The sequence below is a fragment of the Equus asinus genome, chromosome 3 (genome assembly GCF_041296235.1).
Source record: "Equus asinus isolate D_3611 breed Donkey chromosome 3, EquAss-T2T_v2, whole genome shotgun sequence".
Classification (NCBI taxonomy): Eukaryota; Metazoa; Chordata; class Mammalia; order Perissodactyla; family Equidae; genus Equus; species Equus asinus.
This window is the reverse complement of record NC_091792.1, coordinates 76,247,142-76,271,021: the sequence shown is the minus strand read 5'-3', so window position 1 is coordinate 76,271,021 and position 23,880 is coordinate 76,247,142. Positions and strand designations below refer to the sequence as shown.

The window sequence follows — 23,880 nt, the reverse complement described above, 5'->3', positions numbered from 1 at the left end:
AAAGTAAGTGAAGGACAGTATACAGAATCGTTTCCTAACCTTTCCCTGTGATGAAGGCAGGCAGCCTGGCATTTTTTCTCAAGCCAAAAAACAAAACAAAACAAACACACGAGATGCCTATTAGACAGACAGGGATGATAAGCAGGCAGTTGGATATACAAGATTGAGCAAAAGATGGGATTTTAGAAGAACTACCATGGTGATACAGAAGGATAACCATAGTTTGCCATTTGAGGGCATAATGAAATTATTTTCGGCCATGTGAAAAATCATATTGTTTACCTGGCCCATACTCTTTTCTTAGAAAGATTCTTGAGAACGTGTTCAAGCAAAACAAGGGAGAAGGACAAGAAACAGGATGCCATGTGTTCCAGGAAATCCTTCATTCAAATGAGGAAAAGAATAAAGGAAAGTGGAAAGTCTAAGGGAGTCACCTATGCAGCTGGTATAGAAAAGAACCAAGCCCAATGGGAGAAAGATGACTGATTCTCCACAAGTGTTGCTGGCTCAAAAGAAAAAAAAAAGAAAGAAAAAGGGGAAGGTCTGCAATAGGAAGATAGAAAAGTTCTAAGCACACTATACTCTTCAACAACAAGAATAACTGAGACAGTCCACTAGAAAACTCCAGATAAAAGAAAAATCTGCACAAGAAATGCAACCCATTAAAATGTTACATGATTTTAAGCAATCAACAGAGTATATAAAAAATGAGAATTCTTCTGACCTGGATGCTAATAACATTCTCCTGTAAGAGCCCAGGGGAAGTGACAAAGGACTCTACTTTTCAGTAAGCATGCTCCTCTACTATTTGACTTGCCACCTCCTGCAAGTATTAATGTGCTAAATGTTAAACAATAAACCATTAGTTATTTTAAAATACTGCATAGGACTATGCTCCACAAAGAGAGACAGGGTGTGTGCAAAAGCTCGAGTTAATAGTAAAGGCGTGTTTAATTGTCACCTAAACCAGCACAGGTGGTTAGTGTCATCGCTGTTACACAGGTGAGGGAGAGAACTGCCAACAGGCGCTGGAGCTGGGATCTCAAGCCCCGCAGCCTGGCTCTTCACATACAGGACATCTAAGTTCCCCTCTTGGCTGAGTGGAGTTTCTTCCAGCTTGAAAGTCTAGAATGCCTTCGTCTTGCTTGCCTAGAGGTTCCCAACCAGGGCGGGTTTAGTTGTCGCTGGCTCTGGGAGCAGCTACTGGAATTGAAGGTCGGGGCCAAGGATGCTAAGCATCGTCCCGCCCCAGAGGCCAATCACGGCCCAGTGGTGAAACGCTGACTGCTGCATAGATTATGGCAACAAATACTTACTCTTCTGGAGGACGGAGCCATCGGCTGCGGGAAGGACAGGTAAGTGGTCCTAGAGGAGCCTCCCCCAAGCGGCGTCCAGCTCGCCACTGCCCACCTCAGACCCTTCCAGACCTTCTAGGAGGAGGCGAGCCAGCGCCCTTCCTCCAGCTCCCAGCACTCACCTTCCTCAGGCAGCCTGTCGCGTGAAACCTCAGTCAAACCAAAAGGAAAGGAACGCTCCCTGTCTGGAGAGCCGCCGCCGCCGCCTCGGAGCAGTGCCGCCTACACCTGAGCCGCCCAGAATCCGAACTTCCCACACCCAGCCTCTGATTGGAGGGCCTTTGAGCAACCCCTGCGGGAAAGGGGCCCGCCCCTTCTCTCCCACGAGGCTTGCGATTGGTTCTCTCCCTGTGCTATTCGAACTGATTGAAAGGTGAACGCACGGTTCAAAGGATGGGCGGGTACGACGGGATTATGCCTGAGGGGCGGGGCCGGGGCGCAGGTGAGGCGTTAGGGTCCCTAATCCGACCGGAGCTCCAGGGCCCCAGCATCCGAGGAAAAATGAAAGCGCTCCTCGGAGCAGAAGGGATTCACTGTTTGCAGGGCTTTTTAACGTCCTTATTTAGTCACACAAATACAGCACAGCTTATTGGAACGTTTTCTTCACTTAATATTTTTTAAAAAGGGTTTACTACCGCAGATTTCTCCTTACATCGCTTAGCGTTACTTTCCAACATCGCCAGGCTTTTTTTTCCCATCCGCTTTTTATTGAGGTAAAATTTAAATACCGTGGAAAGGATTGATCTTTTAGTGTGTGATTTGATGAGTTTTGCTAAACGTAAACAGCTGTGTAAGCACCACCCAATCGGGATACAGAGTATTTCCATCACTGAGAGTTCCCTCATCCCCTTTCCAGGCGCCCACTGTTAGGCAGCCAACCTCTGCTCTGATTTCCATCACCACACACATAAAGGGGGTAGGTCCTCTCCCAGGTGGGCCTTCTTTCTCTAACCATGCTTTCCAGATCCATCCCTACTGTTGCGTGATCAGGAGTTGGATTTTATTGCTGAAAAGTATTCCATCGAATACTTTGTCTACCCATTCACCCATTGCTGGACATCTGGATTGTTTCCGTTTTTAGCGATTATGAATAAAGTTGTGTGGAAATTAATAAATAGAAACTTCATTAAATTGGAGTCTTGGGGCCCAAAGGCGGAGCTCTCACACCCTACCTTCTAGCAGAGCCCAACAGGAAGAAGACAGACTTCTTCTTGACCAAGAAGCTCAGCCAATGAGAGACTATCACAACTCAGCTAGTGAAACGCTGCTATACCTCTGGACTCCATGTTTACAATGGCCGTCCCAACTTGCTCTTCCTCCCAGAATAGAGTTTCTCCTCCATGCTGCTAGCGACTTGCACCTGGCTCGAGATGGTTTCAGACTTTGAACTGCAATTCTTTCCTGGTCCCCCATAAACCCATTTTTGCTGGAGAAATAACTGACTGTCTGTTTAAGGTCAACAGTTGCTATAAACATTCTTGTACAAGTCTTTTTTGTGGGCATGTTTTATTTCTCTTGGGGAAATATAGATGTGGTATTTCTGGGTCATTCTGGGTATGCTTAACTTTATAAGAAATTGCCAAGCAGTTTTCCAAAAGAAAGCTGGCACATTGTTAGGAACAGAGAGGGTCATGGTGCAATGATAAAACATTCTATTCGCCAAGCTAGAGCAATTTTAAACATGTATGGAGCTAATAAAATAGGCTCACTATTGATGAAGCAAAAATCTACAGAACTACAGAGAAAAAATGATGAATCCGCCGTTATCGTGAGTGATTCAACACACCTCTCTCAGCACTGATTGACCAAACAGACACAATTCAGCAACGATATAAAGAAGATCTCAACAAAAGAATTAACCAACTTGACCGAATGGACATTCAATAATCAGAGAACACATATTTTCCTTGAGCACGTATGGAGGAGTTACAAATGATCACACACTAGGCCATGAAGAAAACTTCAACAAACTGCATAGACTCAAGAAAGTTAGAAATTAAAAGCGAAAAATAAATTTAAAATCCCTGTGTAGTAACTTCTGGGTTTAAGATGAAACTTATGATGGAAAATGTAAATGTCTAAAACCAAAAGATAATGAAGAAGCAAATCAAGACTAGTGGGATTAGGTGCTTTGAAAGGAATTTTGAAAGAAATTTTAAATGCTTATATTAGAAAAGAAGAAAATCTTAAAATTAATATGTGTCCCTCTTAAGAAATTAGAAAAATAATAACTGAGTAAAGTCAAAGAAAATAGAAAGATAGTAAAAGAAAGTACACAAACCAGTGAAATAGAAAGTAAAGATACAATAAGAAAATCGACAAAGTTAAAACTTCATTCTTTGAAAAAATTAAAATAGATAAAACTCTAGCAAGATTGATCCAAAAAAGAAGACACAAACAGTATCATGAATGAGAATACACAAAGGGGACTATATGCGTTACTTATTCCTTTGTAGCAGATTACCCCAAAATGTGCAGCATAAAACAACCACCATTTTATTTGCTCTTGATTCAGTGGGTCAGGAATTTGGGCAGACCTCAGTGGAACAAGTCATCTGTGTTTCATGTCTGTGTTCTCAGCTGGGTTGGCTCAAAGGGCCAGGCACTGGCTGGGATGGGTATTGATCCCCTTTCTAATTCTCTCTTCTCATTCTCCCACTAGAGTGAGAGAATCCACGGCCGTCTCGCTCATCTTTGTGGACCCAGTTGCTGACTATCAAGTGGGGCCATTCTCTCCCTTTGGTTAGGCTTTCCTTCCCCAGCAGATTCTCCATTTGGTCTCTCTTGGACTTCTTTGCCTGGTAGCTGGGTTCCTTCTTGGCATATGTGGAAAGCCTCATAAGACCTCGATTTGGAAGTTCCATATTGGCAGAGGAGAAAAACAAGAGCTGGAGGTAAAGGAACTTGCCCACCTTCTGAAGGAAAGTAGACTGTGAAGAGGGCACTGAGTCTGTGTGCTTGCCTGTGCCATCTTGCACTCTCTCTTATTCAGGATGATGTGTAGTTTTACATGAAGTTTAGATCTCAGGAGTAAATATATAGTGTAGTGTGCACTGATAGAGATTACATACAGGAACTTTGATGGAATTTAGCAGGGTGCTGGAATATATCTTTAAAGTGGTTTTACTGTACCAGAGGACATGATTTTTTTTGCGACTCTGATAAAGAAATATTTTGAATGATTTCTTCTTTTGAAAGACGGCGTGCTCATTACCATTGCCTTGTCACTCTTGCTAATTTTTGTTAGTGTTTCCTTCTAGTCGTTTCTCAAGTATTTCTTTTTGGCTAAATTATTTGTTTATCTATATAAAGCTAAGGGGGTTTGTTTTTCGGTGTGGATTTTTTAGCAGCTCTTCCTAATATGGGAAGGAATTTAATAGTGAATTTTTAAAGTAAAGGCCTAGTGCCCATAGGCACATTTTAATGTGTGAATTCTTTATTAAGTATGTCTTATAAATGTTGATGAGGCAGTGTGTTAAAATAGTCATTTATTTTTAACTAACCTAATTTTTGTTAGAAAAGGATTGCATCATTAAAAAAATTAAAATAAAAAAGCTTAAAATGAAAATAACAAAGTCTCCCTCCTCTTCCCAGTTTTCTCCTCTTCTCCCTAGGCCCTAACTCATTTCCCAGAAATCACCTCTGTTAATAGTTTTTAGTTTAGTTTTATATCATATTTCTTCAAGTTTTATCAAGTTTATACAGAATCTATTGATATTCCACTCTGAGGGACTAAGAATTTATCATGATTTAACTCCCCTTCCACCTCTGGATTATATTGTTTATATTTTTATTTTCTAGTCATTGCCTTATTTACTCTAAATAGCATATATAAATGTTTAATTCTTGATTTATCAAATTTACTATGGATTCAGTATCCACAATGAAAGGCAAGAACACTACCCTTCTACTCCTCTTCTCTCTAGTTACCTCCCTATTGTTCTCAGTTATGTTAATATTGTCTGAAAAATACTGTGTGATCTTAATTCATGTTTCCCCTTTTCCATTTTTCCATTCAAGCAGTAACATGCTGTGAATTTTATTGCCTCAGGAGAGGCACAGGGCAGGGAGGAGGGCAGAGTTAGCCAGTCAAATGTTTGCCTGTTTTACTTGTCCACACACCTGAGCTCAGCGAGGAGCACACGACGTTCAGGAGGACGCAGGGGCCCTGGAGGAGCAGGGGCAGGAGAGGCTCCCCCGTCGGAGGTCCGCGAGGGCCGGAGCGGTGCTGAGAAGCTACGTGGGAAACAAACACTGCTCCATGGTGGAGCCCTAGGAGGGGCAAACCTCAGAAAAGGTAGTGGTGTCAGCTATTTGGGGAAAGCAGGACCCTAGCACAGGGTTCCAACCTCAGCTGAGACTCCCATGCCGCGCTTGGAGCCCCAAAGGAGCAGAGATCTGCTGCGCTGCAAAGAGTCATTCATGGAGGCTCCCGGTTACCCGGGTGTGCAGATCACTGAAGCCTGGGGGGCGCCCTTCTCTCTGAATATTTGGCAACTGCATACCTTGGTGGGACCCCAGGAGGGCAGAGAAAGCCCAGGAATGTCTGTGGTTACATTTCCCATCAAGCAGGTCTTATGAGAGAGGTAGAGGGAGAAAGAGAATATTTCCCAGAGGTGGAAATTAAACTGAAATGTAGAAAATAAAGTGATATTTCTTATACACTTGAATTTGTTGGCTGAGATACCCTGCCACGTAATCTTTAAATTGCCAAGATTTATGAGATTTACTTGCTGTTCTGTAATATAATTATTAAATCTTCTGTGCTTTTGACATTGTTTGACACCCAAAAGTGAAAACCAATACACGGCATGTACAATATTAAGATTACATAAGTATTATTCACCGCAAACCAAACATTGCGATTGAACTAATTTAGAAGGAAACTGAAGGCTACGACATTAAAAGTTTGCTGCTTAAATTTTTCTTTTATTTTTTCTGGTTGTACTTAGTTGCCACCATTATGTACAATCTGATGTCTTGGTTTCCCATTTTTGGCCTGAAGAACTTCAAGTAATTGTTTTCTCGTGGGGAGACTGAATGGTAACTTTTTAATTTCCAGATGTCTTCATTTTATCCTGATGCTTAATTAACAATAAGGCTAAATTCAAAAAGTCTTTCCCTAGACCTTTGAAGACATTACTGCACTTTCTTCTATTTTCTTACTTTTGTCTACTTGCTCTAAAATAGATCGAGAGAGGTGAACTGAAGGCTCCATCTCTAGTGGGTTTCTATTTCTCCTTGCATCTCCTACAGTTGCTGCTTGATCGATATTGATGCTATGTTATTTGGTGCAGAGATTTTATACCTTCATTGCAAATTCCCCCTTTAATATTATAAAGTATCTTGTTTTAATGCTTTTTTGGGTCTAAATTCTGACATTACTACAAGTCTGGCTTTGGTTTTTCTCTCAGGCCCAAATACTCTCACGAGGAAGCATCTTGAGGGAACTCCACTGACGGTTGCTCCACAGCCAGCTCCTCCCTTTGAATCCGCTGATGCTGAGCCTAGAGCTTATCTGAGGCTTCCTAGAAAGAACCTGGCTTGGCTTTGGTGTCCTGAGATGCAATTTCTTCTCTTTTGATTTTTACAGGAAATTTCAACCCATTTGCTTTCTATTTTCCAGGTAGTCCTCAAAATTTCTGGCACACTGACGAGACTGTAATCGTTTTCTACAGATATAGTTCTGTGATTTTGAAAAGTATCTGTGTTGGAATTTCAGTGGGAGATGAGAGAGTGGGGATTAATCATGTGTCACAGCGTACATCTTGACCTGGAATCTTTCCTGCAAGAGATTCTCAATTGTAAGCTCCACATTTATAGAAATAAAACATTGTTCAGTGCCCATCCACTTTCTTCTTCCCTCTCTTCCTCTTCAACATGTATTGCATGTGCACACAAAATCATTTCATTTAACACGTGAATACTTTTCCTTAAGATTCACTAAAACTCTCAGTGCTTGAGTTCTCTTTCCTTCCCATGCTGAAAATGTAAAATACTGGAGAGATCTGTCTGAACAACGTATCTCTAGTGAGCATTCAGAAATTTCACATGGTTTCCTTTGCTGTGCAGAAGCTTTTTAGTCTGATGTAGTCCCACTTGTTCATTTTTTCTTTAGTTTCCCTTGCCCGGACAGACGTGTGACTTGAAAATATGCTGCTAGGACCGACGTCAAAGATCGTACTGCCTATGTTTTCTTCCAGGAGTTTCATGGTTTCAGGTCTTACATTCAAGCCTTTAATCCATTTTGAGTTGATTTTTGCGCATGGTGTAAGGGAATGATCTTTCATTCTTTTGCATGTGGCTGTCCAGTTTTCCCAACACCATTTATTGAAGAGACTCTCTTTTCTCCATGGTATGCTCTTGGCTCCCTTGTCGAATATTAGCTGTCCATAAATGTGTGGGCTTATTTCTGGGCTCTCGATTCTGTTCCCTTGATGTGTGTGTCTGTTTTTGTGCCAGTACCATGCTGTTTTGGTTACTGTAGCTTTGTAGTATATTTTGAAATCAGGAAGTGTGATACCTCCAGCTTTGTTCTTTTTTCTCAGGTGTTCTTTGGCTATTCAGGGTCTTTTGTTGTTCCATGTAAATTTTAGGATTCTTTGTTCTATTTCTTTGAAAAATTTTGTTGGAACTTTGATAGGGATTGCATTGAATCTACAGATTGCTTTAAGGAGTATGGACATTTTAATGATGTTGATTCTTCAAATCCAAGAGCATGGAATATCTTTCCATTTCTATGTGTCTTCTTTGGGTTCTTTCATCAATGTTTTATAGTTTTCGGTGTACAGATCTTTCACCTCTTTGGTTAAGTTTATTCCTAGGTATTTTATTCTTTTGATTGCAATTGTAAGTGGGATTGCATTCTTAATTTCTCTTTCTTCTGCTTCATTGTTAGTATGTACAAACGCAACTAATTTTTGTACATTGATTTTGTTTCCTGCGACTTGACTGTATTCCTTTATTGAGAAGATATTTGCAAACCATATACCAGATAAGGGGCTGGTATCCAAAATATACAAAGAACTCATACAGCTCAACAAGAAAACCAACAATCCAATTAAAAAATGGGCAAAAGATCTGAACAGAGATTTCTCTAAAGAAGATACACAGATGGCAAACAGGCATATGAAAATGTTCTCAACATCATTAGTTATCAGGGACATGCAAATCAAAATTACAATGAGGTATCACCTCCCTCTGGTCAGAATGGCTATAATTAACAAGACAGGAAACAACAAATGTTGGAGAGTATGTGGAGAGAAGGGAACCCTTGTACACTGCTGGTGGGAGTGCAAACTGGTGCAGCCACTATGGAAAGCAGTATGGAGTATCCTCAGAAAATTAAGAATAGATCTACCATATGATCCAGCTATTCTGCTGCAGGGTATTTATCCAAAGAACTTGAAAATACAAAAGCATAAAGATGCATGCACCCCTATGTTCATTGCAGCATTATACACAATAGCCAAGACTTGGGAGCAACCTAGGTGCCCATCAAGGGATGAATGGATAAACAAGATGTGGTATTTATACACAATGGAATACTACTCAGCCATAAGAAATGATGAAACATGGCCATTTCTGACAACATGGATGGTCCTTGAGGGTATTCTGCTGAGTGAAATTAGTCAGAGCGAGAAAGTCAAATACCGTATGACCTCACTCATAAGTAGAAGATAAAAGCAATGACAAACAAACACATAGCAATGGAGATTGGATTGGTGGTTGCCATAGGGAAAGGAGGGGAGGGCAAAAGGGGTGATTAGGCTGACATGTGAGGGGATGGACTATAATTAATTTTGGGGTGGTGAACAGGATGTAATCTACACAGAATTCGAAATATATTATGATGTACATCCAAAAGCTATATAATGTTATAATCCAATGTTACTGCAATTAAAATATAAATAAATAAATAAATTTCAGAGTGTATATATATATATATATATATATATATTTTTTTTTAGGCAGATTAGCCCTGAGCCAATCCCCCTCTTTTTGCTGAGGAAGACTGGCCCTAAGCTAACATTCATGCCCATCTTCCTCTACTTTATATGTGGGATGCCTGCCACAGCATGGCTTGCCAAGTGGTGCCTTGTCTGGACCCGGGATCCGAACAGGTGAACCCTGGGCCGCTGAAGTGGAGGGTGCAAACTTAACCACTGTGCCACTGGGTATATTTTAAGAGACATTGCTGTTATGTAGCCATTAGAGAGTGGCATAATTCTGAGGGGAATCACAGCAATTTGTGGTCAGAATACAGAGCAGTATACAGAATACATTATAGTAATAAAAAATATATCAATAAGTTCAAAGTTTTGAATAAATTGCTTGCATGTAACTTTATTCTTATACTTTCTACACATCACCAGGTTCAAGGCATTTTACAGCTAGTGGGTGATAATATTTGCAATAAGTCAGTTTTTTCTTTATATGATAAATACACAAGCAGAGAGTTATATGTTCAATTTAACTATAAAGACATGTGATGTTACTATCTGCCTGATCTTAAATCCTCCTTTTGGAAGATAAATATTTTTTTATTTAATAGAAACATTAGTTCATCTACTTTGTTAGCCCCATCAGCATCTGTATTATCACTTTTCCTTTTGGAAATCGAATGGCTTGAGCCCTTCTCTAAAGGAACCACTTAGCATTGTGCAGACTCACCATGTGGTGCACCTGAAAGCCCAAAACCCATCATCATACAGACTTGTATTGGGCATGTCCAAAAATTTAGACAGACAGCTATCTTGTAGGTAGCAACAGGAAATAAAAGAGCTGCAAGACAGTCATAGTAAAAGGATGCTGGAAACGTTCTAGATCTTGATCTGGGTGATGGTTACACAGGTATATACATATGTAAAAATTCATCAAGATATATATTTAAGATTTGTGCATTTTACTATATGTCTGTTATTCCACAATAAAAAACAATTTGTGAATATAAATGAGAACCAATTTATATAAGCCTCTAAACTTTGCCCAATTATTGAATATAGCAACAGAAATTTTCAGAGGAGTACTAAGTATTAGAAATTTCCCTAAACGGTATGAAACTATTTTATGGTAGTTATTTTAGTTTCCTGCAATAAATTTAAAACATTCTAAAATTTTCAACTTAAGTTAAAACTGTACCATCAACCGCACAACAGTACAATGGATGGATAATCATGGGTATGATCACATTTTGGAACACTGTGCAGCAATGACAAGTAAGGAAGCACAGCGGCACTCATAAACATGGATAAACCTCACAAGTGCAAGGTTGGGTGAAAGAAACAAGTCACAAAGAAGCTATCAAAGGTAGTCAAAAGGAGCTATATCGTTATGCATGCTTACACAGGTGGCAAACCTAAAGAGATGCCAGAGAATGATGAAAAAAGCCAGTCGTTACCCCTCAAGGGAGGGAGGAGGATGCTGATATAGGAAAGAACCACAGATGGCGCTAAGGTACTGGCATCGTTCTGCTATGTTTCTTCACCTGGGGGGTGGTTACACACGGGTTTACTTTAGGATTGCTCTTTAAGTATAAAAGAGCCATACTAACAAGTAAAAATCCAATAATCAGCTATTTCATGGTCCAGAAAGCCCAGGGGTTTACCCTTTGGGAAACTGAAAGTAGTTGCAGGTAGCCGGCATTATGTGTAGAGTTGCCAGATTTAGCAAATAAAAATAAGAAATTACTGCAAATAAAAACACTGGATGCTCAGTTACATGTGAACTCTGATAAACAATGAATAATCTTTTAGATAAGCATACCCCATGTAATATCTGGTCCCATGCAATATCTGGGACATACACGTACTGAAAAATAATGCGCTGTTTATCTGAAATTCACACATTACTGAGCATCCTGTATTTTATCTGGCAACCGTAAATATGTGGCAAGCTGCACAGGCAGAAGCAGTTCTCGGTGGCCCGGTGAGGGGAGTACCCAAAGGAGGGCCAAGGAAAGGGAAGAGAAAGAAGAAGAAAAGTCTTAAATTAGCCTGACCCTAAGCTATTTGAACAATAGAGTAAGTGAATTAGCTGAGTTCATCCACTATTGCAATAGTTCAGGAGTAATGAATTCACACAATGTATCAAATAATTTCTATCAACAAAAAGCAGTATCAGCAAATGTTTAAAAGAGCCATCAGTGTTTCTCCTAAAAATTGTGTCTCTCTCACTACATCAGCCTCTCTTCTGATCACTTGGGATGAAAATATTGTGAAAGATAGCCTTGAGGATGCTCATTCTGTGACTAAGTTTTCTTAATCTGTAGACAGTGATTAGGAGTCAGGTTGCAATGTAGGTTGTTTCATCTTGTTTTTATTCTACAAATATTATCTGACCACCTATCATGTTCCAGGAACCCGTCTTAGACCCAAAGGACAGATAATGAGTGACACAAACATAGTCCCTTCCTGTGGAGCTCAGAGTCTAGGCCCTAGTGGACTATAAAATAGATAGATAGATAGATAGAAAGATAGATAGATAGATAGATAGACAGACAGATAATTACATGCCCTTGGGAAAACATTATCTAGCAATAGTGGATATTTGCTCTTTGCTGCCCAGCATCCCTCTTTCTTTTGGGAAACCATCCAGACTCCATTTTATGTTAATTTGTTTGCCTGGAATTGATCCACAAGCCCGTTGCCACGATTGATGATGTTTGATTCAAAGATTGGTATACAATCCAACTAGAACTGATGAACCCTTGAGAGCCAGTAAGTAGAGGCTTCTGGAAAAGGGAAGCATTCCCCCTTGCCTTTGGTAATGGATAGGGGAGCTATCCAGATGATCAGGGCCATCAGGTACACACCCCTAGAGGACACCATTCACATACGCAAAAGATGAAGTCATGACCCAGGAAAAGCATCCTGGTGACATTGCAGAGCCGTGATTCAAGATGAACTGAAACTCCCCCCAGATTTTTCAGTTACATTAAGCCAACAAATCCACCCACTTCTTAGAGCAGGTTGAGTTTCCGTTTTCCGTCATTTGCAGCATAGAGTCCTAACTGATGCAATAAAAGTCTAAGAGGAAAGAAAAGGTTTCTTGCCTGTTCCCAACCTCCAGTTTCATGCCCCGGAGGTAATCACTGTGATGCTGCGTTCAGACATTTGGGTGCACACGTATGTATAACGCATGCCTTTCATGCAAATCGAATTGTATTGTATACATGGTTCCACCACTTGCTCATTCTAAACTTATGTTGTATTGTGGAGATCTTCATTTGTTGATACAGACTATTCGGCAATTGGATGTATCATCATCAATTTGATCTGTCTTCCACTGGTGAAAATTTATTTTCTCTTCAATTTTTTACTATGATAAACAATACCTTTATACATATATCTGTGTGCATTCATGCAATTATATCCAAAGGGAAAAAACCCTAGAAATGGAATTGGTCTTTCAAAGGGAATGTAAAAAATGTTGCCTTCCAGAATGATTATACCAATACAGTCTTCTCAAAAACACATGAGAATGTTTCTTCTCCACCATTAGTAACACTGTGTTTTGCCAAATATAAGAAATTTTGCCAATATGATAGTGAAAAGCAGTATTGTTTTCTCAATTTGCATTTGTTTGATGAGTGTATACACACACATAGACACACATGGAGAGAGATTCATATATATTTAGGCTATATATTTTATAAATTCATTAGCTATTTTTCTATAAATTCCCCATTCATATCCTCCACAGATTTTTCTCTTGGGTCATTTATCTTGTCCTTATTGATTTGTCTTTACATATCAGGAAAATAGACCCTTTTCTCATACATGTTCCTTTTTTTTTAAGTATGCTTTTCCTTTTTTTTTGGTGAGCAAGAGTGGCCCTAAGCTAACACCTGTTACCAATTTTCCTGTATTTTTTTTCTCCCCAAAGCCCCAGTTCGTAATTGTATATCCTAGTTCCAAGTCATTCTAGTTCTTCTATGTGGGATGCTACCGCAGCATGGCCTGGTGAGCAGTGTGTAGGTCCACACCCAGGATCCGAACCAGCAAACCCCAGGCTGCCAAAGATGAGCACATGAACTTAACCTCTCGGCCACAGGGCCCACACCCATACATGTTCTGAATATATTTTTCCAAGTTTGTTGTTCACCCTTCAGCATTGCTTTGTTTCTTTATCATTTTTTTAAGTATAACATTTCAAGTGTACAGAAAGCAGGAGAGAATTATATAATAGCACCTATATGTCCACCATCCAGTTTTAAAATGTTATCGTGATTTTGCAATATTTGCTTCACCTTTGTTTTTTAAAGAATAAAATGTTACAGGTACAGCTGAAGCTTCTCTTCCACTCTCACTGATGCCATTCTTCTCCACGTCTCCCCACAGGTGACCACCACCTCGAAGGTGACGTGCATCATGTGTGGAGACCCTTTGTACACCTGAAAACCCCCTCACATGCACCAAAGGTTTAAATATTTTCCTGTGTCTTTTAGAAGAAAAAAAGACAGCAATAATGAATTGTCTGTGGACAGTTGTTCTCAAGTAAGCCTTCCCGGGATCTGCAAGCATCTTTCCAAGAGAGACCAGGTTCACATCGTTGCAACAGTGAGGCTTGCAAAGTTCCCGTGAGAAGCTGTTCACAAACTGTGCCACCTTCTGACTGATGTTGCTAATAAAGAACAGAGAAGAATCTGCCCGTCAAACTTGCCTCAAAGGAGGTCGTTGAGTTGTGATTGGATATATTATATATTATACAATAATTTATTTTGACCCTAGGAGAGGTTCATTTGAAAAAGGCCATAATACCTCTTTCTGCCCACTTTGGAGCAGATTTTAGCTGGGGTCAAAGCTCTAACGTCTGCCTCTATGAAAGGTTGCAGGCAGGGGGCCTGGGGCGTTCCTATCTGCTCGGGCACATGAAAAATGAAGACATTTCCTGAGGAGGCTGATGGAACCAATGTGCTCATGTCTGAACGTTTTTGCAGAAAGAATTAAAGGACGGTAAAAAAAACTTCTGAATACTCTCTAGTCTTTGGATATTCTGAAACTTCTACCTCATTGCTTATTTTTAAAAGAACCCAAATTGGGCTTGGCCTAAACAAGGGAGTCACCTGTGATTTTGACAACACCTTAAACAATACACTCCCATGGTTTTATACTTTTTCACAGATCTGTTTCTTTAAAAAATGTATATATATAATTTTTTAAAATTATAAAGTTTCTATAAATTGCACCAGACTGTGCATATCATTCTGCAATTCAGCATGGTTATTCACTATGACTTCAAAATTTATCCATGTGGATGCATATAGATTGAGATTATTCCTTTTAACTACCGAATAGTAGTCCCTTTTATGAATATATTTTTCTATTTTAAAATTAATAAACATTTAGATTATTCCTTTTTCCTTTAGTAAAAACAATGCTGCATTGACATATCTCCTTGTGCACGTGTCCAAGGATTTCCCTAGTGTGTCTGTCTACAAGGGAGGCTGTTGGTTTGTGAGTCCTGCACCCTCCTTACTGGCTATTGTAAAGTGTTCTTCAGCGTGGTTGTCTCCTAGAGTTCATACTTTTCCCTAGTAGTAAGTGAGGATTCCTCTTACCCACATCCTTTCTGTCTCTTGTGTGTATCCTCTGTGTTTGGGAGTTGTATGATTTTGATAGTAGTATAATTTATCAAACTATTGCCTTATGGCTCCTGGCCCGTGTGTGTGTGTGTGTGTGTGTGTGTGTGTGTGTGTGTGTGTGTGGTGTAGGGTGGTGTGCGTGTGTTTTGTCATGTTTAGAGGTTTTTGGTCACGTTTAGTTTTGGCAGTAAATGGTTACTGCAGCTTAACTTGCAAATATAGTTTTCAGGTTGTTCATTTTGTTTCACAACGATGACATTAAAAGAGAATAGTACTAATAGTCCAGAAATCTGGTAATCCTGCAGCAGGATTCTATCCAGACTGTGCAACACTTTGCCTGCCAGATATTAAGGGAGGCTAACGGTGAGGTTAAATTAAATTCAGAAACCTTCAATTGGGAAACCATGCTAAACACTGTATGTAGTAGCCAGACGTCTTCGTTGAAAGGCTTCTGCTCACTGCCCAGAGCCGGGTTGTCTAATGCAGCATTGATAACTGTATCAGGTCGAGGGCGAAGATTGATCTGGAGGGTTCAGTCCTGATGCTCCTTTCTCCCTATCTTCCTTGTCCTACATCTTTTGAATAATGTTCACTTTCTCCTCATTATCAGGTCAAAGTTTCAGGAAAGTCCTAGATGTAACAAAGTTCAGGCTAAAAATTTTTGAAATGTTAAGCTTATGCAAGACATTAAACTTTGTCACGCCATCCCAGCCAAAAATAAACTAAAACTCCAAACCTGTCGCATAACCAGACGTGACATCTGCAGAGCCGGCCTGTAGAAATAAGCAATAAACTACACAGTGAACAAGGAACATAGCAGGTGTGGTCAATCAGGAAGAGCTTTTTGACACAAAATGATGATATTTTTACTTCTGGAACAATCAGAGGTATGTTCTTATTTTATGTGTTCAATCTTTTTTGTAAAACATATTATTTAATAACAGTATAAGATCTAATAATGGTTTATTGCACTATCTGTGGGGGTGAGGGTAGGGCTTACTTTCTTTCACCATCTAAATGTCCCTAAAAGAATCTTTACCTCAACACGTGCATTCCTCCAAATTATGTGTGAAATTTCCTTTGAAGAGAACTCAAATACTTCAGAAAAGTTTGGATCCTACATAAGCAAAGTCATTTTGATTTTCAATTTTCATGATCTTTAGAAGGTGGTAATGTCTTTAAACCCTTTTGGCTAGAGGTGGATTTTTTAATAAGAACGTGAAGAAAACAAGTCTTGACTCAAAGCACGTGGAAAGACATCCGTAGTTTTCAAAGCCTTCTTAGACCATTAGGGTAAAGTCTTCGTAATCCTATTCTCTCCTCAGCAAACTCTAAGGCACTCATGGTTACAATTTGTGTGGCACATCTCATTTCTGTATGACATTTTGGTTACTTAATTATTGGAACTCACCATTCCATAAATCTGCGCTTGCCATTTGCCTTCTGACTCCAATTCCTGCCTCGTGCCTTCCTGCAACTCCAGCTCTCAGGTGAGATGGGTCAGCTCAGACCTGAGGAGGGAGTGACGGCTGCTTGAGATGATGGAGATGTTGGATTCAGAGCAGCTGCTTGGGAAGCAGGCAGTTGTTCTGAGCAAGAAGGCTCAGTGCTTCAAGGCCGTTACTCTCAGCCCAGGAATAAAATTCTACGGGACACAGTTTAATTGCTTCAAGATTCAATTCATAACCCTTTTTCCTGCATCCTGTCATTATTAGGCCATTATTTTTTTGTCCCTTTTATTACATTCCAACAGATCCAGGCAAATATTTGCAAATATTTTTAGAGATGAAGCTACATGTGACTCTTCACTCAAGTGCTGAGTGACTACTATCATAGGCTACAACCAGTAAGCAGTGAAGCCTAGACAAAGGTCCGGATACGAAGGGTAATAATTAGTATATTCATCTCTCTTGTTTGTAGTTCCCACAGATACTAAGTGGTTAATTTATTAGCTTAAGAAAGATACTTCACTGTATCATAATTGTCAAGGAGTGAAAATATTGCCTAAAAGCATTGGCCGAGCTGTGCCTCTGCTGTGAAATCTTTTATGTAGGAAACGTTAACGTGTCATCATATGCCGATAGGAACCAAGGCCTTTGAGGAAGGCATAAGAAATTAAAGACCAAAATCATTTAATTTGAGAATGGATGCATTAACAAGATCAAATACAAGTTACTTGTCTTTTGTTTCAGATACTACCCTGAGAAAATTTTCCTCGGCACATATTGACTATATTTTGAAGGAAAAGGAGCATAATATAACCTTTGAGTCCTGAGAAGAGCAATTGCAATCAATGGACTTAATGTCTTAAATGGCTTTTATTATTATCATTGGTGGTATATAGAAAAAGGTTAATAAAGCCTCTTTCACGGCTGGAACTTACAAATTAATCCTGTTCAGCAGCATTCTCTCTCTGTGCTCACTAATCAGCTCATGCAGCTGGTGGCTGACGTTCATCTCTTCCTAATTAGAGGAGCACGTGCTGCAGAGCCATCATTCTGAATGAGAGCAATGGTGTTTACTCTGTTTCCCTCACCCTTCCTGCTTCATTCACCGTTAAGCAACCCGTGACAATGACACAGGTTGTCACACAGAGTATGAGGAGATGGAATCACAACATTTGGAGGTAGATTGCTTGGATTTGAGTCTAGGCCTTCAACTAGCTGTGTGACCTCAGGCACGTTACCTAATCTCTCTGAGCCTCGGATTCTCCATCTGTAAACAGTCGTTCCAGTTGCTTCCTAAGTTCTGATGATTAAATGAGATAATACATGGAAAAGCACTATGCAAATATCTTTTTACATTTTTAATTGTTGAAAATTTCAAACCTATTCTAAGGTTGAGAGAAGACAGTTGTACCCTCATGTGCCCATCACCCAGCTTCAACAATCATCCATTCACGGTCAGTGATGTTCATCTATACTCCAACCAGTACTCTCTCTTGCCCCCAAAGGAATCTTATACAGCAAGTTCCAGATGTCATATCATCCCCATGCTTACATATTTTAGTGTGTATCTCTAAAAGGTAAAGTCTCTTTTTTAAAAGCCTAACTATAAAGCCATTATGCTACTTAAAAATTTTAACACATACCTAGTCAGTGGCCATTTCCCAGTTGTCTCATAAAATCTTTTTAGAATTATTTTGTTTGACTCAGGATTTAAATAAGGTCTACACATAGCATTTGACTGACCTGTCTCTTTAGTCTGATCTATAACTGCACTGTTCAACATGGCAGCTACTAGCCACATGTATCCATTTAAATTTAAACACAAATTAATTCAAATTAAATAAAATTAAGAATTCAGTTCCTCCATTGCAACAGCCACATTTCAAGTGCCAAATAGTCGCATGGATAGTGCAGATACGGAACATTTCCACGATTGCACAAAGTGTTATAGGACAGTGCTGATCTACAAGTCTCTCTTCCCTCTCTGTTTCATCCATTTTGATTGTCAAAAAAAACCCAAGTCATTTATGTCATGGCATTTCCCACATTCTGGAGTTTTCTGATTGAATCCCCATGGTGCCATTTAACATGTTCCTTGGCCCTCTGTATATAATTGATGGTTACAGCTAGAGGCTGAAAAGCTGTTTGTCTGTTTCATGAGCTCAAGTCCTACCATGTGACCTTAAGCAGGTAACTTGACCCCTCTAAACGTCCATTCCCTCACATATAAAACAGGAATAGTAACAGTACCTACACCATTGGGTTGTTATGAATGTTAAAGGAGATAATCTGAAGTGCTTGGCCTGGTGCATGGCTCATGGCATGGATTAAGTATACATTAGTTATTATTTGCATTATTATACTTGTTATTAGGCACTGACTCTCAAATCTTAGTCCATGCATTGGCTGTGTCAAAATCCTCCACAGACATAAACAAAAGCTTTCCAGAGATTCTAATTCAGCGGGCTGTAATGCAGTCTCATTATATTTGTTAAAATAAATCTATCAAATCTTTGTCTAGGATTTACTTTTATTAATTGATTTGCATTCAAGTGATTAGGATGATTACAATAATTATCCAGTGAACTCTTAGAATTTTACTAAGATTCCTCTCTTTGGGTATGCTTGGAAAATCTGTCCCTAAATCAATATTGCAAAGTATATACAAAATATTCACCACAGCACCTTTACAATTAAATATTCATTCCATTTTTATTATTATAGCTTAGCCTAGAGAATTAAGTAAACATGTGTTACTTCACTCCTACACACCGTTTAAACGCAGCTAACAGGCTTTCTGAATAAACCAGCCCGCCCCCGGCGGTATCAGGAGTTAGGTTCCGCATATGCTGTCGCCAGGCTGCAGCCGCCTGAGGGGACTCGCCCGGGGCCCCGCCCTCAGAGCTCACACCCGCCTTGCGCTCGCGCCCCAGGGGCCGCCCCCCGACACTCCAGTGCGACTCTGCGTGCACAGGCCAGAGGCTCAGAACCAGCGCCGGGCTGCCCTGCTCGGCCTCCTGGGCGCAGCGGCGTTTGCCCGTGCACGTGCCCTCGCATCGCGCGCTCCGGGGCCGGGCTCCGGGCGGTTCTCGCCGCTGCAGTTCCACCGGGACTTCCGCGCTTCGGCGGCCTGTCTGACGAGCCGCCGCGCCCAGAGAGGTTCAGGTTGGAGCGACACTTCCCAGAGGGCAGCGGTCACGCCAGATCTTTGGCTTCCATTCCGTTTTCGCGCGCTTCTCCCACTTTGCAAGGTGAGTTGAGCTCATTTGTGGATGTGTTAGCACAGGATGCGGGAATCCTGTGAAGCGAGTCAATTCGGAGCCCGACGTGAACCAGGTGGGGTGGCGGCAGAAGCGCTCACAGGGTGGAGGCCCGTAGTAAGGACGCCAGTCCTCAGGGGACTCTCGGGCATGAACGGCAGAGGACGGTGTGTGTCTGTGGGGACAGACGGGCAGCGTGTGGCGGGGTGTGTGTGAGAGACGCGAGTGAGTGGTGGGATGCGCCTCCGTGCCGTGGGTGTGGCTGCGAGGCTGTGACAGGTGCGTGGCTGTGCTGGGGTGACGGGGATTTGGTTGCATGTCCTTTACCTGTGCAGGTGTGATGGCTGTGGCTCTGTGGCGTCACTGTCTGGTGGCTCTGGGCTGCCTGGCGCTTCCTCCTCTTCTCTCCTCACAGCCACTTGGCTGCAAGAGGGAAGTAGGACATTGAGCCCTAAAGGAAGATTTCCAGCCAGGGGGCACCGAGGTTAGTTTGGGAAAGCCTGGGGAGTTCTCTACTTGAGAGCTCTGAGGGGCAGCTACTGTCTCAGAGCCTCGGGGTTCCCAGAGCTCGGACCCCAGGAACGTGCTGTAAACCTATACCCGTAGTCCAGGCTCTGTCGTCTTTTCCATCTGTTTATGTGTATGAGCAGGGCGGGTGTGGACCTGGAGAGTGTCGTGTAAGAGAGTCATTCTGTGCCCCAAGAACAGCCTGGTGCCTGGTGACTTCCTCCTCAGTCCTGCCATCCCCCAAAGAAGAACCTTGGGGAGGGGAAAGAATTGTTTTCATGCAAAAATCAACATTGAGGATAGTTGTTTCTTTCTTTCATAAATTCACTGATTTTAAATTATTGATATAAGAAAAATTTAACAAAACTTTGCAATAATATCTGATTTTTAGTTGTCTTCCCAAAAAGATTTCCAAATACTGATTGAAATACAAGAAAATAAGGAATCGTTTTATTCACCCACATGCCTTTTGTTGCTGCTTCAGGGCACTGAGAGTCTTACTGATGTTCTCACTTTATGAGACGCTTGATCACATCAGCTTCTTTGCGCAGGTTGTGATTCACAAATGTCTCTTTGTTTCTGCTGCATTTCGGCGGGAGGGAAATTTCCTCCTCCTCTTTTCTAGAAACTCTTGATGTATGAATTAAAAATGCATTCTCAAGCAAAAGATCTAATTTTGCCCATTATTTTTGTGAGCATTATCAGAGCAGGGCTGATAAGCACAATTTTACTCTAGGAAGGAGAATCGTTTCTTTTATAATACCCAATTAGGGGACATGCAATGTTCTTCAATAAAAATAGCTAACATATTTATATTTATATGGGATTACAACATATTGCTAAGTTTTAATGTAGATCATATTTCTCCAACATATTCATGCTAAGTAAGTGATCTTCGTACTCTTGCCTTTACTGATGAAAAACCCAAGACACTAAAATGTCATGAACTCTAAGAGCAGTTACATTTAGAAAATCTGAGAACAGAATCTATGTCTTAAGTTTCAACTGGATACCATTCCCCGGTTATGAGTGTGTACTTTACACTGGGACCAGTATCATCCTGATTAATAATCCTGTACATGCCATCACACAGCAGAACCAAATTAGTTAACCTGTTCCCTGTTAGATTTTTGTGTTTCTAGTTTTTGGCTGTCAAAAACTCTGTATTGAAGATACTCGTACATGCATTTCTTTATCTCAATATTTTCTTAAGAAATGTCTAGAACTAGAATTTGGGGTAAAATAATCAGATTTTTAGTAAATGCTTATCATATGCCAGACCATGCCATCTTAGTATTTGGGGTGATAAAAAGACTCAAATGACACTGTTGATACTCTTATGTTCCTTCTGGTAGGTAAAGTAAACCCTGAATAGGAATAGATGCATTGAAGGCCACTAGGGAGATTCAGATAATGTGACTTGGCGTTTGATAAGGCAGTGATGTCATTCTGACTGCAGCCACCACTGTCGGGTTGCGATCAAACTATGATGACCTATGAGAGCACCATGATGGTAAGGAATTTATGTTGTAAATTTTTACCTTACTTTTTCAGTTGAGATATATACATGATCATAAAATTCCCCCCCCTTTTTTTTTTTTGGTGAGGTAGTTTGGCCCTGTGCTAACACCTGTGGCTAATCTTCCTCTTTTTGCTTGAGGAAGAGTGGCCCCGAGCTAACATCTGTGCCCGTCTTCCTCTGTTGTGTATGTGGGGTGCCACCACAGCATGGCATGATGAGTGGTGTAGGTCCATGCCTGGGACCCAAACCTGTGAACCCGGGCCACCAAAGCAAAATGTGCTGAACTTGACCACTACGCCACTGGGCCAGCCCCAAATTCACCTTGTAAAAGTGTACTCAAAAGAAAACTTTTTACTATATTCACAAGGTTGTACAAATCAGTACCACTATCTAATTCCAAAATATTTGATCACCTTAGTAAGAAACCCTGTCCTTGTCAGCTGTCACTTCCTATCCCTCGTCCTCCCATACTCTGGAAACCACTAACACGTCGTCTGTCTCCATGGATTTGCTGAGTCTTGAAATTCAGTCTACATGGAATCATGCAGTATGTGTCCTTTTATGTCTAGCTCCTTTCACTTAGCCTGAGGTTTTCAAAGTTCGTCCATGTGGTAGATAAGCACATCATTCTTTTACTTTATTTTGGAAAGTATACACGGCATTACATTTGCTATTTTAACCACTTTTCAGTGTACAGTTCTGTGACAGTAAGTACATTCACACTGTTGTACAACCATCAGCACCACCCACTTCCAGGACTTTTTCATCTTCGACTGAAACTCTGTCCCATTAAACACTAACTCCCCATTCCCCTCTCCTCCCAGTCCTGGCAACCACTGTTCTCCTTTCTGTGTCTATGAATTTGACTTCTCTAGGACCCTCATAGTAGAGCAATCGTGCAAAATTTATACTTTCGTGACTAGCTCATTTTACTTAGTGCAGTGTCCTCAAGGTCATCCATGAGGAGTCGGTATCAAAATAGCCTTATTTTTCTGGCTGCGTAATATTCCCTTATATCCATAAATGGCATTTTCTTCATCCATCTGTTGATGGACATTTGTATTGCTTCCACCTTTTGGCTGTGACAAATGTGAACATTTGTGTACTAGTTTTTGTGTGAATGCATATTTCCATTCTCTTCAGTATATACCTAAGGGCAGAAGTGCTGGGTCACATGGTAACTCCTACTTTACATTTTTTATTCTGATGATGATGGTTGCTGAGTGAGACTGATGGGATAAGATAATTGAGCAGCTTTCTGGAGGACGTGGCTAACAGGATGGGAACGGGTTCCATGAAGAGAACTTGCAAAAGGATGTAGCCCCGAGACCAGCAACAATACATATTAGCTATACTCAGGGACTTCAGCCATCTGTCTAGACAGTAATCCAGCAATGAGCATGCCTAGAAACCTGAGAGGAGATTGTGTCACTGGTAACTGAAGGAAACAAAAACCATTTAATAAAACAACCCAAATTTAGTACATTTCCCCAAGACCAACTAAACTCTGTTTAGAAGAATGAACTTTCCACATTTTGGAAAACAGCTTCCACTTAACACACAACAAATCTTCACATGCATAGATATTTTAACAAATGAACATTCAATCAGCAAGTTAAGATATACTCAACAAACAAAATCCCCCATCAGGGGCAAAAGATAAGCACTGTCAACATGTAAATGTAAAACTTTCTAGATTTTTTCTGTCTATTGAAGTCTGATGATTTTTCAGTCGTTTGATATTGAGATACACATATGTTCTTCAAATGGTATCATATTGTACCTATAGTTTTATAACCTGATTTTTCTACTGACAGTGTTTCCGGAATGCTTTCCATGTTCACGATATTTTTCCTGACTTCACGTTTATTACGTGGATATGTTGTAATGTGTTTAATCACAGTCAGTTTTTCTGGAATTGGAATACTGAATATTTCCTGACCAGTTCTATGTCTTTTCTAACCTCTTCAACCTCACCTGACCCCAAGGCCATGAGGTTAGGTGTGCCTGGATGGCGTGGCTCCTTTTCAGTCCTGGAAGGTGTGAATGGAGGGAGGAGGACCTGTTCAGGGCTGGGCTGAGCAGCCTAGTCTCAGGTGCAGAGCAGCTTCCCCAAAGTGGAGGTCTGGCCAGAAAACTGTCTGCTGAAGTGTTTGGGTTTCCTGGGCATTAGGGGAAGAGTTTGGGTTTATCTACAGTCCTT

General features: G+C 40.7%; 1 protein-coding gene across 12 annotated transcripts in view; it reads left to right on the top strand.

The window, feature by feature from the left end:
* LOC123283936 (serine/threonine-protein phosphatase 2A regulatory subunit B'' subunit beta-like) overlaps positions 1–23,880 on the top strand; it is an 84,973-nt gene that overhangs the window by 41,137 nt on the left and 19,956 nt on the right. For 4 of the 12 annotated variants that reach the window (XM_070506487.1, XM_070506485.1, XM_070506486.1 and 1 more), the window contains exons 3-4: positions 13,697–15,827; positions 17,133–19,639. The exons of 4 other annotated variants lie outside the window; for them this stretch is intronic. In XM_070506487.1, the coding sequence (XP_070362588.1) occupies positions 13,697–13,753 (57 nt within the window). In that variant the 3' untranslated portion in view covers positions 13,754–15,827; positions 17,133–19,639. 4 more of the 12 variants (XM_070506488.1, XM_070506494.1, XM_070506483.1 and 1 more) reach the window with 3 other exon arrangements.